Source organism: Alternaria alternata, assembly GCF_001642055.1.
Source record: "Alternaria alternata strain SRC1lrK2f unplaced genomic scaffold CC77scaffold_34, whole genome shotgun sequence".
Taxonomy (NCBI): Eukaryota; Fungi; Ascomycota; class Dothideomycetes; order Pleosporales; family Pleosporaceae; genus Alternaria; species Alternaria alternata.
Window position 1 is genome coordinate 239,817 of NW_017306223.1, and position 15,651 is coordinate 255,467.

Sequence of the window (15,651 nt, forward strand, 5' to 3'; positions counted from 1 at the left end):
ACCCTGGTGCACGATAGCGTTACATGGTAAATGCAGACGCCGATGGAAGGCCTGGTGGGGAAGTTGCAGTGGAAAACTCGACGGCGTTCTAGTGGCGTCGGAAGGGCAGCCTGAAGCTTCTTCGTTGGCACGGGGAAATGACGTCTGTGTGCCTGTCACTTTCGTATCTCGTCCATCTCCATCCCTAGCTTCTACGGCACTACTCATTAGCTGCTAATGATACGAGCGCGTTTCCGGTAATTTTGCAAGTCGTGCGCTGGGTTAGGCCTTCCAGGCATGAATCTACTGTCATTTGATGTGGAGTCCCGTAGGCCTAGAGGAGTTAGCATGGTCGCCCTATCGGCTGGAAGCGATCATAACCCCTACACGCCTATTTTTGGCACAACGCGAGATCCGAGTAAGGCAAATGCGATGAACCCGACAACCCAATGTGTTGCTGACAACGTTGTAGTGCACCGGTAGACTCCGTCTGCTATTGTCCCAGACGCCCTCAGGGTGATCCCATTCGTGTTGCAGTACCTCTGCAAAATCGTGTACGCTATATCGTTAGATTATCCTCGACAAAGTGCGGGGTCTGACACAGATGAGGCTTGCCCAGGTGTCATTGGCATTGATCTCGCTGTGAGAACGTAGCTCGGAACGCCGACTGGCGTTATTTTAGCAGCTGAAAGCACGCAAAACTACTCACGTGAAGTACTCACTCAACAACGCCAGGCAGTACTCTGGTGTAGTACAGCGCTCATCCGGACATACAGATCAGACTAGGAATGTTGGCTGCACCACAAACACACACTCAACCACCCTCTCTCTCATCTAAGCACGCAGTATGACAACACCCCCACACCAGATCGAACAGCCTTCTATAGACGACACCATCATATCTGCTATCCTTAACAAAAACGATGCAGAACTCACTCGCATCCTACGCTCTAACCCTGATTGGCCTCCCAACGAACGAGACCTCGCGTACCCACACGACAAGGCCGCCATATCTGGCCTCCCAGTGTTCAAAACCTTCGTAGAGCATTTTCCGCAAACCAAACATTGGGACTGCAACCATACCGGAAATGTAGTAGGCATCGCTGCGGTGTACGGTGATGTGGCGTTGCTGAGGTTTTGTTTGGAGGAGCTGGGTCATGAGGCTGATGAGGGAAGGTGGTTGTCTGTCCCAGCATTGGATGCTGTTGAGCATTTGGAAGATACGTTAGTAACGCCTGGACATAAAAAGGAGGTGACAAGGCTACTTGAGTTACACGGTGCGACGCCGAAAGGCACATTCAAGCGTAGGGGAAAGAAAGAAAAGAAGTTAGGTTTGTTCGAGCAGGCTATGCGGTTGATCAAGCGTAGGCCATCTGGACAGTTGAAAGCGCAGGAACCGCTGAACATTACAGAAAGTCGGGAATGCCTCGCTCCGTTAAAAGAGCAGTAGTGCAGCCTCTTCCAGTGTACATGTCTGTCTTCAAGTCGCACGAGTTTGTCCTGAACGCAATCGTTCATGCTCATACCGGCCACCTAAGCAGTACCCGTATCAGCCTCTACCGTCCACCTACGGATGACGTGCTCCTTCATCCACTTGTACTGCTTCTTTGCAACCTCTCTCGCAGTCTTCGTCTTCATCAGCCTCTAATACTCGCTGAACCTCGCCTCGATAAGCTTGACACCGCTGGCGATGGAACTGTTCCTCCGGATTTGATCTACAGCTCCATAGACGAACAGGCGACTCACATCCACAGCCCCATGATCGTCGAGACGATCTACGTCCTGTACGATGCGCAAGGCAGGACGTGATCCGCGAAGGCCTTGGTATATGCTTCATTGATCATCTCCTTGGTAAACGAGATATGTATCCTGTCGTCAGATATAAGATTGGCAAACTAGAGGACTGAGGAACTGGATCAACGGGTGGTGTTGACTCCGCTATTCTTCATTAGTCTGATATTTTGTGTCGCCGATATCATGCGACATGCCAGTCACCCAGAGCACGATGGGATCAATTTTCCTCGCCCATTGGTGGTGCCTCCTCTCCTCCTTGTGGATATAGGCTGCATTCGGCACGACACGAATGTTGGTAATTATGTAATGCGTCAAGGGTATGTATACCCCTGGCTAGGCCAAGATTTCCATCACGCCTAGTATCTCTCGCATCGGTGGTTTAGTGGTAAAATTAGCCGTTGCCATCCTTCACAGGACAGTTTCGGCTAGCCCCGGGTTCGATTCCCGGCCGATGCATTTTTGCTGTTGCACAGGTCGTCGTGAGTGTCGCGATTGTGGTGGTGTTGAGTGAGGAATTTGGTTTTTTGCAAAAAATGCGCGGACGTCACGTGTCGGTGGGGCTCAGTCAGCACCAACCGCACCCCTCTGTGTCGGTCGAGGTGGGCCTCCTAGCGTAGGGAATCGGAGAATACACTTCGGAGATACGGGATTTGAGGCTCTCCAATATATACTCAGAAGAAGTAATGTGCGCGCGACGCATACTCCCTCCTCAGGTCTAACTAAACTAGAGATCGTTGTAATGCAGATAGTAACGGAAACGGAGTCTGTGCCCTATGCGTGATTATCTTGGAGGTGGGATTTGACATATGATCCACTGCTCCGGTATGATTCCATGAGCGGACGTGTGGCATCTCCTAAGGAAAGTCATACTTTCGATGCCAAGTCTGGCCATAATTGACTTGGACACTTTCTGGAATAAAGAGAGACTCTCAAAGCAAAAGAACTTCGGGAGGATCGTGGCCGTTACTATTCAAAGTATGATGACCGAGTTGATTCGGGATGGGCACTTGTGACGAGAAGAAGTGAAGCGTTATGTTATGAACGTGGTGTGTACTCGAAGACTACATTGATCGCTTCCAATGCTTGTTCTCACGAGATTGTTACGTCAGACATCAGTCTTAGTAAACTATCCGCCTCACTTGACAGTTTGGTTGTAAGCTTGCATGGGAGAGCCGGCGTCCATCTCATACCGTACCGACTCAAGCGTAGAATTATTGTCTACCTCGCCTCTCCGTTTCGATAAACCCTGCTCCTCTGACTGTCCTATCTCCAGGCGTTGGTTTGGGGGTACTTCGTGGACATGATTAACTGCCGCTTCGTGAAGACCTTGGTCTGGCGCTTCATGCCTGTCTATGCTACGATTGTGACGACCTCTTTCGGGCTCAAGTTGTTCATTCACGCTGGTGGGTAGCTTGTGCGCCGCAATATCTCTCTTCTGACGACGGAAGGTCAGCCATCCAGCTAAAAGCCCGAGGACAATAGCTACGGGTATCCCTACGCCGAGACTAAGCTTCGCTCCTAGCGGGAAGCCGTCGTTTATGATCCATTCGGTGGAGAGGTTAGGTACGTTTGTTTTAATGGTCGGCAAATTTGAGCTTGTTGATATTGCAATTCTCGTCGAGGATTGTGTTTTGTGTAATGTCGACACTGTTTCGTGTCGTGTTGAAATCCATGTCGATTCTAATGTTGACTTGAATGCCGAGTGTGAGGCTGCTGTCCTTGTTACAGTTGATGCGCCGTTTGACGTTGCTGTAGGAGATATCGCCGAAGACGATGACAAGTCAGAATCGCTCCCTTCACCGAAATCCTCCTCGATGAACAAGTATTGGCTGGCTGAGCTTTGGGTGCTTCCTTGAGTAATAGCGAGTGAGAACAGGTTCGAATCTGTAAGATTTCTTGCCGTGTCTACGAGCCATTCAAATCCTGTCACACCTGCCAAGTTCTTTGATACGAAAAGTCAGCTGGTGTTCCATTTATCATTGAGCTGAGCAGTTTTATACCCCGCAGCGATTCTGAATACACTAAGCTATGAAAGTCTTGTTGAACCAGTAATATCGAGACATTCTCCGATGGGTCGCCCCCACTCCATAAAACAAGCAGACTGTGACCTTTCTTGTATGTTTGATAGTTGCTAACGTTGCCGTCTGTATTGTAAGGTAGTGGGTTGGTGAATTCCAAACTGGCACTAATCGCACGTGCAAAAACCGTTGCGAGCAAAGCATATGCGGCTGGGCGAGCCATAGCAGAACAGATTGGCTTAGAGATCAGGGTGAAGGTACTCAAACGTAACAGAAAATGATGAATAGCCGGCCAAGAAGAGAAGACATCTAGTAAAACCACGAGCCTGAAGCTGTGAGAGAAAGTGACTTTGGGTACGGGTGAATGCACTTGAATGTCCGCTCATGCTAGTTCATTCGACAGCGGAACAGATCAAGAAGGGGTTGTAGCACATTCCAATGACCTGACTTGTGAAACGGAACTTCTTTGTACTTTTCGTATCGCTGGCCGAAACCTCAGGGTATACCTATTGCGGCCATGAACCCGCAAGTCAACTAGATGGAAAAGATCAAATCCGCCTCACCCAGAGCTCGTACTTCTGCCACTGGCTTTTAGTATTGGCCTTTTCTGCTCTCGAGATTATGGGTAGGCTTTTTGTAAGGTCGGCAATCAGTCCACATTCTCTATTAGGAAGAAACATTCAAGAGCTGTTGGGTTGAAGCATCGTCAATTCAATGATGGAAATGGGAAGAGAAGCGCGTTCGGAGTCCGAGAGCCCACTCACCAAATACAGCCGGTGAACGATTTCCCGGAACTAGCCGTAATTCAGGGTTATCTTGTCGACCCTGGTTCATGGCGCCGTGCCACATCTAGCGAAGGGCGATGCGAACACCTAAGCGCCACCAACGGGGAATTAATAGAACGACTGCATCCAAAGTGAGCGAAAGATGCAGGTACCGCCGTGTCGGAGATATTGCGGCGCTTCGCTATCGGTCTTATAAGGATCTCCCTTTACTGGAGAAAGGTAAGCAAACGTCTTACATTCGTTCTCCAGATTCACTGTCTCCTTTTCTTTTCTCTAGTCCTTCATTTAAGCCTCTATCATGCTATCGCGGTCACTACAGCTACCCAAGGCGCTCAATTACTACCTGTTCATCGCGATATGTACAATAGTATTGGTCTACTATTTCCTTTTCGTCCAGGCTCGCTTCATCATCCGTGCGCCGGGAGCGCCCGCGATCGCGCAGCAGCCACAACCTAACAGCATCCCCAAACTTATTTGGTACAAGTTAGGCCCCAACGGTCTTTCTGAAGAGACACAAGCGTGGACCGACAGCTGCGTCAAGAACAATCCCGACTATGAAGCGCGCTTCTTAACGGAGGACGACGGCGATGATTACATCCGCAAGACGTTTGTAGAATCCCGCCCAGATATCGTCGACACCTACCTCGCATTACCCATACCCATTTACAAAGCCGACTTTCTGCGCTATGTCCTGCTTTGGAACGAAGGCGGAGTCTGGTCCGACCTAGACGTCTCGTGCGAAGAAGATGTGCGAATTGATGAGTGGGTACCGGAGATTTACAAGGACAAGGCTGCGCTCGTGGTAGGATGGGAGTTTGACCAGGGTTGGCCGGGCAGATATGAGCGGCAATTCGAGAGCTGGACTATAATGGCCAAACCGCGCTCGCCACACATGATGCAAGTCATCGAGGATATCCTCCAGACACTGCAGGAGAAGACTGCAGAATTTGACGTCTCGGTCAATAACATCACAATGGATATGATGGGCGATACGGTCGACTTCACCGGTCCGCGGCGTCTGACACGCAGTGTGTATACGAGTTTGGGAAGCTTGCTCAACAGAACCGTCGATGCATATGATATGAAGGAGCTTGTGCGGCCAAGATTGGTAGGGGATGTCTTGGTGATGCCGGGGAGGTCGTTTGCGGCGTCTGCGAACACGTATCAGCCGGAGGAAGAGAAACTGCTGCCGCCGCAACTAGTGACGCATCATTATGCAGGAACCTGGAAGAACGACGATGGAGGAGAGAAGGTAAAGGAGACTCCATGATCGTGCTGGAAGGAATGTCAAGTTCTACTGCCATGGACAATGCCGCGCAACCAAGTTTGGATGTCGCCTAGATGTCCTGAGCGGATAGAGATGTCCCCATGTCTTCCATACCACTAGGATCCCCAATCATACGCACTATTTCAATAACGTTCCTCTGGCGAATTTTCAGTCTGCTTCGACTGCTGTCTTGATGCTGGCATGGATCCTACAACGCGTGGGGGAAACGGCGAAAGAGTCGAGTAATCGATTGAGCAGCGGAGACGCGCGATACGAGCGAAGGCCAGTAAGACAAGGCTACATGGTGAAGATGTATTCCCTATAGCATAACAGGGACTAATAGCTCTTTGTCGGATTCTGCGTTCGTAGCCCTCAATTGCGAAGTCATGATTCGGTCATCAACAATGAGATATCCTTCCATTTCTCCAGTCTTCCCATAGCCTTTTCAGGACAAGCTTATATCAGCTAGGAATAACGTATCATACGCAAGGATACTCTTCAGTATATGAGGCTGGATCCCGGTACAAAACTACACGCTCGCCCAGCGGCTCTACTTCTTGTAAGTGTGCTGAAAATGTTAGTCGATCCAACACTGAAGACAACAAGAGCTACGGAACGAGTGGCTATCCCGTTGTTTTACGACAATTTTACCAGGCAGTCTGCTTTTGGCTGGTAATGTCGAGCGGCTAGACGTTCGCAACATGCGGTACGTGGAATAACCACTTCCGGGGGTTGAACGGATATGTCCGGAGAGATTCGGTGTTCGGGCTTGTTGTGGACGCCTGACGCTCACTCAACTGTCCCGATTCTCTGGAATTATCTCGGTCCAAATCATCGCCACACAGCGACTACATGGGTGGACTTGGATACTGCGCCGCTGTATCGCCGGACTCAGAACCTTTCCTATGATAAGACTTTGCCTGAGACCCCGACGACGAAGCGAAATAAGGATTATCGGGCATGAACATGCCCTTTTTCGGCACCACGCTCGCCAAACTCGGTAATGTATACTGCACTCTGCTCCCATCTTCCACTCTCGGATTCAACTGAACAAGTAAATCCGCCTCTTTAATTCTATTCAACACATCCTCAATCTCACCCCCCATCTTGACCCTCCTCATCAACTCCCGATTCTCACTATCCGAACTAGTCTTCATCAACTCGAAGAACTCAGTGTATGCCTCGTTCTCGGCTTGCAACAATTTGAACTTGCGCTTTAGGGCCTGGTTCTGTGTTTCCGCTGACTGCGTGGCGTAGTGGCATGCGGTGGAGCGCTTGGTACATTCAAGGCATGTAGGTCTTTCGCCGTTGCATTTTATCTTCCGTGTGCGGCATTGGTCGCATGCGGAGGCGACACGATCACGGGGTTGGGGAGGGAGCGGCTCGTTGCGCGGACGAATGGCAGCAGGACGGAGTGGTCTGAGGGGACGAGCCATGTCTGTCATTTCTTGCAGAAAAAGAAAAAGAAAAGAAGCAGGGATCCCAGAGGTTGTTTGGTACACGAAGCACCGCGAAGGGGGGAGAATTTATGGGCATGGGTATTTAATTTTCTTTTCTTTTCGAGGATCCAAAAGTACTCGGGTGCACATCGATCTTTTAAGATGGGGTTCTAGAATATCGATGGTAGCAAGACCAGCGCTAGAAGATCTCGATGTTCATTGGGATGCGGTGAATTCGCCCGCCAATCAGAGACCCACACGCGGTTCGTCTTTTGCTGCGCGCATCCCCCTCCAGCGCTGTGTCTTATGTGAAACAGAGCACGAAGAACTTTCTCATTGCATGTCGCAATCTTCAATTATCGTCTCTGGAATTGCTTGCGCCTCGTGTCTTCCCTTTGCAGCGTCTGCATTATACCCACAATGGGAGGCGGCACAAGATGGGATTTGGCGCCGACGAATGGGATGGGAATTCCACACGACGAACTGACTCCGATGGCGTATCGGGTGCCAGATCGCCATTCCACTTCTTGCAATAGTAGTGGTCCAACTGCTGTTTCTCAAGCATGGCGGTGATCGCGGTCAGCCGCATCGAAATTTTTGCGGCTCAATCTATATGAGCAGAATATACAAATGTTTCCACAATCGAAACGGCCCCTTGCCGTCTCCGCGGCTTCTCGGAAGCATTTGATCAGGTTGTATGAACGTGGCTCTCTCGGACTACTTACTCCGGGTATTCCAGCTTCCAACGTTTGAATGGGGTGTGCGTTAGTGGCATTATCGGTGTGTGTCGGACAGGTTACTTGACGTAGATATGCTACCGATGAGGAAATTGGCTGCACTGGCATAACCATGCACACACAGTTCGATTAGTTGTAGTGGATAACCATACGGGATAGATGGAGTGTGCGGCGAACGGTAGGACGGTCTGGCAACAGAAGCACATACGTACACGCGCTCTAGATGGAAGTTAGTGGGCTTGCAGATGCACGTTGCAAGACACCTATTAGCTGGGGGTTCGTTCCGAAGACCCTGATCTACATCTCTCTGATACGCCTCAGTACCGCCATCATTGTTTGTTGATGCCGCGGACGCTCTTTCATGACATATTCGATAGATTCGAGGTTGTGAGTCGGATCTACAAACGATGGGCTCGCTATATCTCGATGCTAGTCGCACAGGAAATCGATTGAGCACCAAATAGCAGGGTAAAGACATTTGGACGTTACGTTGCATTCCACTTATGCGGTACGTATGGACCGGACGCGGCTTTATTCGATCCGTGTATTTAAGCGTGGTCCTCGGTCAAAAAAGACCGTCCAGTCACAATATACCCAGTGCCTCTAGAGGCACCGGTGATCGCACTCAGATGTGACTCGCATGGTATGTTGAGGAGATCCTGGAAAAACACTATCCTACATTTCTCTGGTGGATGTCGTCATATTTCAGGGACTTATCTGTTCAACGTCTCTTCGCTGCAAGTCGTACATTCGGTACTTGAACCCGCATCCTTGTGGCTACCGATACTTCACTCTGTCCACGAGACCCCAAGAATATCCTGGTACATTGATCCAAAGCCCTGTTCTCACAGCCGTATACAGTTGTTACGTTCGGGTTCAGCGCTGATAAAACATACCCTGGCATCCCTTCACACCACGCAGACATATAAAGCAATCATTCACAAACTTGGCGACTGACCGCTTTCCATGGGTGTCCATCCCGAAACGTTCTCAATTTCTGCATGACCAGAACCGAGAACGAAACCGAAAAAAGACGTTGTTCCTCTTTCAATTGATGCTACTCGACCTTTCGTACCCATGATGCAGTATGACTTGATGCTGTGGCTTCTCAAAACTATGTCGAACTTCTCAGGAAACGCGGTAGTATCTACGAAGATGACGTAGAAGTCCTTTCGAGATGCGCATTGAAACCCCCATCCAGATACTCACCGTGTCTTGACCAAAACAAACATAGATCCCCAATCATCCTACACACATGTTCCCGGTCACCCCAGCATCCTATTCCTACTCACTCCATCTTGAAAGTTAGCCGCGTCTCTTCTTTCCACTGCTTGGCAAACCCTTCTAGCACCTCATGCCTCTCTCGTGCCATCTCCTTCCCTTTTTTCGTCTTCATCATCCCCACCAATTTGAACAATTTCTCCTCAAAATGGCTCACCGCCCTCTCCATAGGCTGATCTGGCATCTTGGCTGCTCCAAACGAGAAACACCGGCCTATACCCACTGCGCCGATAGCATCGATTCGATCTGCATCCTGTACGACGCCTAGCTCAGGATGTACCTTGAGTACTTCCTTGACGGCATCAGGGTTGCGAACTTCATGTGTGTACGAGACGTGCTTTACAATCGTCTGAACCTTGTCGGCCAGCTCGGGGTTTGCGCCGTGGGCTAGAAGGGTGTCTCTGATCTGATTCTCGACATCTTCGCCTGGCTTTGCGTATTTGTGGTCGCCAACATCGTGCAGAAGGGCGGCTAGGTAGAGGGCTGTTGTGTCATACTTGACTGAAGGGTTGCTAACGCGTTCATACGTTTGAATGTAATGGGCGTTGGAAAGGACGCGCAGGATGTGGTTGTAGTCGTGGGAGTTGTCGTACTTTGACATGTAGTTGTGGACGAAAGCGTTGATCGAGGCGAAGAGTGGTTGCTCGTTTTCTCTGACGGGAAGTTGTGGCACGGGAAGACGGTCTGATGTCTTGTCCTCCATGCTGCAAGCTCTTCTAAATACGTATTGGGGATAATGAAGATGAGGGTCAGGAGGCGCAGTTTGAACTAAAGAGAACCCAGTAACAGGATTGATTTTGTGATACTTCAAGGAGGAATGTTTGTGTATCTGAGAAAGAATTGTTGGTGGACGTGTAACGCGTTTTTCTGCGTACGCGGAGTCACATGTTTGACAACCTTCCTTTTAGGACCAGGTAGCGCCCTTTTCTACGCCATCAAGGGCTATAGACACGTCTCGCAACACTAGCATAGCACAACTCAAGACAGACGTTATCGGGGGGCCATGGCATGCGTCAGGTGCTACGAGTAGATGGAAAAGGGGAGCAGCGTGCTCGTTGGGAGTGGAGAGGAACATCCGGGGTAGCTGAGCCGCACCTGCCTCGGTACTCAGTAGCGCACGCGATAATGAATCCATGACTTCACCCTCGCCCATCACTCCTATCTACACGTGCATACCTCCACATCCACCACATCGACGTCGCGCAATCGCTCCAACTCGGCGCGTTTTGCTGAGTGCGACTGCAAGACATGTACAAGCAAGCGACGCAGAAGACGGGCGAGGTGCTGTCCATGCCGTCGCAGTGGCTGGGCATGTACTCGGACTTCATCACCAAGAACAGCAGCGCCGTGACGCAGATAGAGTCAGCGCTGCGGTCACTGACATACATTATCCCCGGTAGAGTATCTCGACGTGCACACGTATGCATCTTGCTGATTATGCATAGGCCGCTTCCGAGAGTCTGAAGTCGCATCCGAATCTAGTAGGTTGCGTCCGGCCGTCGCGCGTCCGTCACGACGACTAACAAAGCCACAGTACACAGCGGCGTCCAAGTGCTCTCCCTATACCATGATTCGCTCCTCTCAAAAGCCATGGCACAAATGTCCGGAACGCGACGGCAGCCCCTCACCCCGCATCATCGCTATACCAAGTTCTGGACGCAGAACTCGCCCACATACAAGCGCATCGCGCTGGTGCTCCAGATGATTCAATATACAGAACTGCTATGGGAGATGGCGGCGAAGCGCAAGGGCGAGAAGGTGCGATGGCGCGTCGTGGTGTTGTTGGAGATTGTCAAAGCAGTATGCAGGTTGTTGCTGCTTCGGTTGACCAACTCGCGCCCACTCCTGTCGCCGCCACTCCCACAACGAGAGATTGACCCAAGCTCACTCGAAGAGTCGTCGGCATCGGCAGACGGCATGGATACACCACCGAGCGAGCGTTCGGTCGAGGCAGAGAACTGGGCCATGCCTAGAACTGGCCTGTCCATGCCGAGCCTACCAGACTCCTCGGATATTTCAAGCTACCTTCTCTCCAAGGTACTGACTGCAGACGACATCAAGCCCCCAAAGGCACTGCTCCATCGAGTCAGCGGGAAGGGCGAGCTGGCCGAAGCACTGTACATTCTCCGACCGGTTGTGTACGCGCTGGCGATGCAACACTTCAGCGGCGACAGAAAGAGCTGGAGGCCGTGGTTGATCGGTGTCAGCATGGAGTACGGCGCCAGGCAACTCGCCAAGAAAGACTTTCAAGAGCGACTAGCCGGAGGTCTGAGGGGCTTGACTGGACTGGAGAAGGAAGAGTTGCGCAAGCGGGGCTGGTCCCTGGGATGGTGGGCAATGCGCGGCGCTTTCTACGAGAACATCACCAAGTAAGTCTGGTGCCTATCTGCTTCAATTGGCGACTAACAACGGATAGGGCTTGGATCCACAGCATCACTGGAAAATTGAAGGGCAAGCCTCTGCTCGATATGGTTGGCGGTGTTATTGAAGACTATGAGTTCCTGTGGGATCAGTACTACTTCCCGACAGCCACGCTATGATACTACCCTAATCACGCACTTTCTGAACTGATGCGATAATGTTTGATCTCGACTATGGGATGATCTAAGATCGCTGGATTGATCGGGGAGTTGGGTTCTGTCATTTACATTGAGCATTTTGTGTACATTATCCTTTCTTCAGATACCAAATATTCAACTTCTTTCCTGACACGCGGAGTTCTGAATGACATGTGTCATGTACTGTAGTCAGACGCGCTGAACAAACGAGAGTCCATCCATGCCGCTCACTGACGCACTGCTGAATGACTAGCGCGGAGCTCTGACCCACTATCACCATAGCAGTTCCGAAGCTTTTGGACACCGCAGAGCCGCATCAACAACCACGACCACGGCCCTTCCCCAACGAACTCGACCAACGTCGCCGTCACCCTCTCAACACCTCTTTCCCGGCGATACCGAGTTCACATCACCAAGATGCCCGCCACAACAGCCGAGACGCTGTCGCTCGTGACCCGCAACGTCTCCGTCGCGCCGCTCGTCCTCCTCTCCGCAGCAGACCACTACGGCCGCCAAGCAAAAGGAACAAAGAGGAGAGTAGTCGGTGTTCTTCTCGGACAGAACGACGGCAAGAACGTGCGAGTATCCAACAGCTTTGCGGGTATGTAGTCCCTCCGCCCCGCCATTGTCCAGTTTGCCGCCTGACTGACACACGCACAGTACCATTCGAGGAAGATGAAAAGGACCCGTCGGTATGGTTTCTGGATCACAACTATGTCGAGTCGATGAACGACATGTTCAAGAAGGTCAACGCGCGGGAGAAGCTCATCGGCTGGTATCACACAGGGCCTAAGCTGCGGGCATCGGATCTAGAGGTCAACGAGCTGTTCAAGCGGTACACGCCGAATCCGCTACTCGTCATCATCGACGTACAGCCAAAGGAGGTTGGTGTACCGACGGATGCATACTTTGCGGTGGAGGAGATCAAGGATGTAAGTCAACATTGCAACATCTACCATGTTGCTTCTCAGGGTGGATGCTAACACGGTTACCCAGGACGGCACAACCACCTCCAAGACCTTTGTCCACACGCCCTCAATAATCGAAGCCGAAGAGGCCGAGGAGATTGGAGTCGAACATCTCCTCCGCGATATTCGCGACGTCGCTGTCGGCACCCTCTCCACACGCATAACCTCACAACTCCAGTCCCTCCAAGGCCTCCACCTACGGTTACGAGACATTGGCCAATACCTCCAAAAAGTCCTCGACGAAGACCTCCCCGTCAACCACGCCATCCTCGGCAACCTCCAAGACGTCTTCAACTTACTTCCCAACCTCTCTACACCCAAGCCGACGCCCATTGGTGGCACGGCAGCAACAAACGGTGCAGATGGCGGTGACAACGGCGAACTTGCGCGCGCGATGAGTGTCAAGACAAATGACCAGCTCATGACAATTTACCTGTCTAGTCTGATTAGGGCGATTACTGCGTTCCACGATTTGATTGAGAATAAGATACAGAACAAGCAGCAGGCAGAGGACAAGGAGAAGGCCAAGGACGAGGGCAAAGAGGGTGACAAAAAGGAGGGCGGTGACAAGACGACAAATGGTGAAGTCAAGGAGGGGGACAAGAGTAAAGAGAAGAAGGATGAGCCGAAGAAATAAAGCGAGGTAGGTGGATGATGATGATGATGATGACGCGGGAGAGCTGGAGAGCCGAGGATAGTTTGCCCCATGATGCCGTTTGGCGCATAGGTATGTGTATTATATACAGAACCCCCAGACTCTTGGAGCCGCTCCACGTTAGAATACCCATGGTTTGAAGCAGGCTTGTTCTGCTTGACCTGGGTCCCGTGTTATGTTACGACATAATAGCATGATGGAAATGATATGACTCAAGAAGCATGATATGAGCTCGATCCTTTTTCATATTATTTTCTTCTTCTTTCTCTTGCCGTTTATTCTAAGCTGTTGATGCAACCTAGCTTTTCGGCGTATCGAATTATGAACGGCATGTCCCGTCTTCTTTTTGCCTTTGTGCTGTAATGCAAATACCGAGAGTATCAACAGTCTCTGTGTGTGTGTGTGTGTGTGTGTGTGTGTGACCGTCCGTCATATGGTAGCTACAGAGCATGGATTATACTGTTTTCAAGCCAGAATACCGATCAATCAATCAATCAATCAATCAATCACCCCACCCAGCAGCCCATCCCGCCGCCTCCTCAACACCAACCTCCCTGTCCTCTACAAACCCCCCAAATAACCCCTTGCATCTTTCCACAAACACGCATGCAAGGAGGTGTTTACACACGGGCGGCGGTTGCGTCGTTTCTTTCCCGATGAGACTAATACCTCCGAATACCCACTTGTTATCGGCATTGTTGTTGTTGCTATCCTTTTTATTATTTACCTCCTGGTTTGTTATTGAATTGCTGTGGTGTAATGAGGTGTGGACTGCTACTTCTGCTGCTTCTTCTTCATTCCCAACATGCCTCGTCGTGACAGTAGTAGCAGGGAAAGCGGAAAAGGCAAATGCGGGACAAGAGCAGTTCCAGGCGCGGAGGCGGACTTGGTAGTATGTTGTTGTGTCGTAGGATGTGGCGAAGCGTGAGGAGCGTTGTTGTTGCGCGGAGCGGACGTAGTATATCGTGTTATTGTTCAAGTCATTTATCTTGTCTTTGTCCGTCGGGTTTGCTTCCCTGGTGGTGGCTGGGGTTGTGCGTGCATGGTTATCTTCTTGCTGCTGCTGCTGCTGCTGCTGCTGCTGTTTTTGTGGTGGTGCTTCCGACTCTGCTGTTGTGTCTTGCATCATCTGCACATCTTGCTGTTGGTCTCCCGCATCAACGCCCGTCTTCAGCTCGGCCATTTGCTCCTCATTGCGGATATGGAAACGCGTTACAAGACGCCGATCTAACAAATCCAACGCTGGTATGAATTCAGTCGGGAAAACTACTTGGAAGCTCAGCAACTGTTTCCTCGTCGCGTCGGATAAGTTGTTCAGCGGGTTGGTGTTGGTTTTGGCATTATTGTTGGTAGCAGCGGCAGCTTGGTCACTTGATGTTGATAGCGAGTCGAAGAGTTGGGTTATGAAAGTACGGCTTGTGGGTAGGACTGATGATGGCGTAGCCATTGTGTGTACATGGCTGTATGTTGATGGTGTTTCGTGGTGAATGACGTATGTGGGGCAGTCGCGACGAGAGCGCGGGAAGGCGCGACGCTTGGGCACGAAGACACGTGAAATGGACAAGACAACGTGATCCAACACGTCCTTCCTGAGTTTGTCGAGTATAAGGGCTCAGTGCTTGTTTTTCCCAATGTTTTTAGCGAGCGCAGTGTAACACTGAGTGTGAGTCTCGTGACGCCACGGCTGCCTGTCTCTAGGTAGTAGAGGTTTTGTGCGGGATGTGCGTTCCTCTCCCATCTCGTGGAGGTGGCATTACCTCAAGCGTAACTAATGCTGGCCGCCGCTCTGTTGCGTGCAGAGCAAGAATTGAGGGCTGGTATCGATGAACCAATCCTCGAAGTTCCTAAGTCTACGCCGTTCATGCGCTTCATTCAGCTTCTTGCGCCTCTAGAACTTTTTTCAGCCAAAACACAAGCCCTTGTGCGCTTCACCAGGCCGAGCCATACCACTGCACCACGGCATGCTCGAGATCCTTACTTGTGCCGTGGATGCGGAACGCCATGCAGCAAGCTTGTGGTCTTTTTACTTGCTGAGAATCATTCGCCAGCGCCTGGCCAGCGCCTCAAAGAGTTGGAACCAATGGGTATACTAGCTCCTCAAGCGCGGCTGAAGATACAATGATAACCATGACTCAAAGCGATTCTCAGCCTTGCACATCCCCGCTTTGCT

At 51.0% G+C, this 15,651-nt stretch overlaps 9 protein-coding genes and 1 non-coding gene across 10 annotated transcripts; 5 read left to right on the plus strand and 5 right to left on the minus strand.

Moving 5' to 3' along the window:
• Nucleotides 1-826: 826 nt before the first annotated feature.
• CC77DRAFT_1067254 (hypothetical protein) lies at nucleotides 827-1,429 on the plus strand (the record flags this gene model as incomplete). Its single annotated transcript, XM_018528976.1, has 1 exon — nucleotides 827-1,429. One exon carries the CDS (start codon nucleotides 827-829, stop codon nucleotides 1,427-1,429), a length of 603 nt encoding a protein of 200 aa, XP_018379637.1.
• A 712-nt stretch (nucleotides 1,430-2,141) lies between these two features.
• On the plus strand, nucleotides 2,142-2,229 carry CC77DRAFT_t105. The gene has a single exon. It is a non-coding gene; the product is annotated as a tRNA-Gly (tRNA).
• Nucleotides 2,230-2,908: 679 nt separating this feature from the next.
• On the minus strand, nucleotides 2,909-4,507 carry CC77DRAFT_1083125 (hypothetical protein; the record flags this gene model as incomplete). Its single annotated transcript, XM_018529383.1, has 3 exons — nucleotides 3,774-4,507; nucleotides 3,465-3,705; nucleotides 2,909-3,386 (listed from the first exon to the last, which is right to left on the minus strand). Exons 1-3 carry the CDS (start codon nucleotides 4,012-4,014, stop codon nucleotides 2,909-2,911), a joined length of 960 nt encoding a protein of 319 aa, XP_018379638.1. The 5' UTR covers nucleotides 4,015-4,507.
• Nucleotides 4,508-4,712: 205 nt separating this feature from the next.
• CC77DRAFT_1026056 (hypothetical protein) lies at nucleotides 4,713-6,224 on the plus strand. The gene has a single exon (XM_018526185.1). The coding sequence runs from the start codon at nucleotides 4,875-4,877 to the stop codon at nucleotides 5,844-5,846; it is 972 nt and encodes a 323-aa protein (XP_018379639.1). The 5' UTR covers nucleotides 4,713-4,874; the 3' UTR covers nucleotides 5,847-6,224.
• Nucleotides 6,225-6,524: 300 nt separating this feature from the next.
• On the minus strand, nucleotides 6,525-7,474 carry CC77DRAFT_1026058 (hypothetical protein). Its single transcript, XM_018526186.1, has one exon. It carries the CDS (start codon nucleotides 7,277-7,279, stop codon nucleotides 6,692-6,694), a length of 588 nt encoding a protein of 195 aa, XP_018379640.1. The 5' UTR covers nucleotides 7,280-7,474; the 3' UTR covers nucleotides 6,525-6,691.
• A 439-nt stretch (nucleotides 7,475-7,913) lies between these two features.
• CC77DRAFT_576437 (hypothetical protein) lies at nucleotides 7,914-8,628 on the minus strand. Its single transcript, XM_018532307.1, has one exon. The coding sequence runs from the start codon at nucleotides 8,513-8,515 to the stop codon at nucleotides 8,057-8,059; it is 459 nt and encodes a 152-aa protein (XP_018379641.1). The 5' UTR covers nucleotides 8,516-8,628; the 3' UTR covers nucleotides 7,914-8,056.
• A 679-nt stretch (nucleotides 8,629-9,307) lies between these two features.
• Nucleotides 9,308-10,003, minus strand: CC77DRAFT_949408 (hypothetical protein; the record flags this gene model as incomplete). Its single annotated transcript, XM_018535256.1, has 1 exon — nucleotides 9,308-10,003. The coding sequence occupies one exon, from the start codon at nucleotides 10,001-10,003 to the stop codon at nucleotides 9,308-9,310; it is 696 nt and encodes a 231-aa protein (XP_018379642.1).
• Nucleotides 10,004-10,548: 545 nt separating this feature from the next.
• On the plus strand, nucleotides 10,549-12,015 carry CC77DRAFT_975881 (peroxisomal membrane protein pex16; the record flags this gene model as incomplete). The annotated part of the gene is made up of 4 exons (XM_018535926.1): nucleotides 10,549-10,696; nucleotides 10,746-10,781; nucleotides 10,835-11,669; nucleotides 11,717-12,015. 4 exons carry the CDS (start codon nucleotides 10,549-10,551, stop codon nucleotides 11,838-11,840), a joined length of 1,143 nt encoding a protein of 380 aa, XP_018379643.1. The 3' UTR covers nucleotides 11,841-12,015.
• Nucleotides 12,016-12,209: 194 nt separating this feature from the next.
• CC77DRAFT_1001916 (26S proteasome-like protein regulatory subunit) lies at nucleotides 12,210-13,492 on the plus strand. Its single transcript, XM_018523167.1, has 3 exons — nucleotides 12,210-12,459; nucleotides 12,519-12,790; nucleotides 12,855-13,492. Exons 1-3 carry the CDS (start codon nucleotides 12,276-12,278, stop codon nucleotides 13,461-13,463), a joined length of 1,065 nt encoding a protein of 354 aa, XP_018379644.1. The 5' UTR covers nucleotides 12,210-12,275; the 3' UTR covers nucleotides 13,464-13,492.
• A 491-nt stretch (nucleotides 13,493-13,983) lies between these two features.
• On the minus strand, nucleotides 13,984-14,928 carry CC77DRAFT_1044911 (hypothetical protein; the record flags this gene model as incomplete). Its single annotated transcript, XM_018527375.1, has 1 exon — nucleotides 13,984-14,928. One exon carries the CDS (start codon nucleotides 14,926-14,928, stop codon nucleotides 13,984-13,986), a length of 945 nt encoding a protein of 314 aa, XP_018379645.1.
• Between the last annotated feature and the right edge of the window lie 723 nt (nucleotides 14,929-15,651).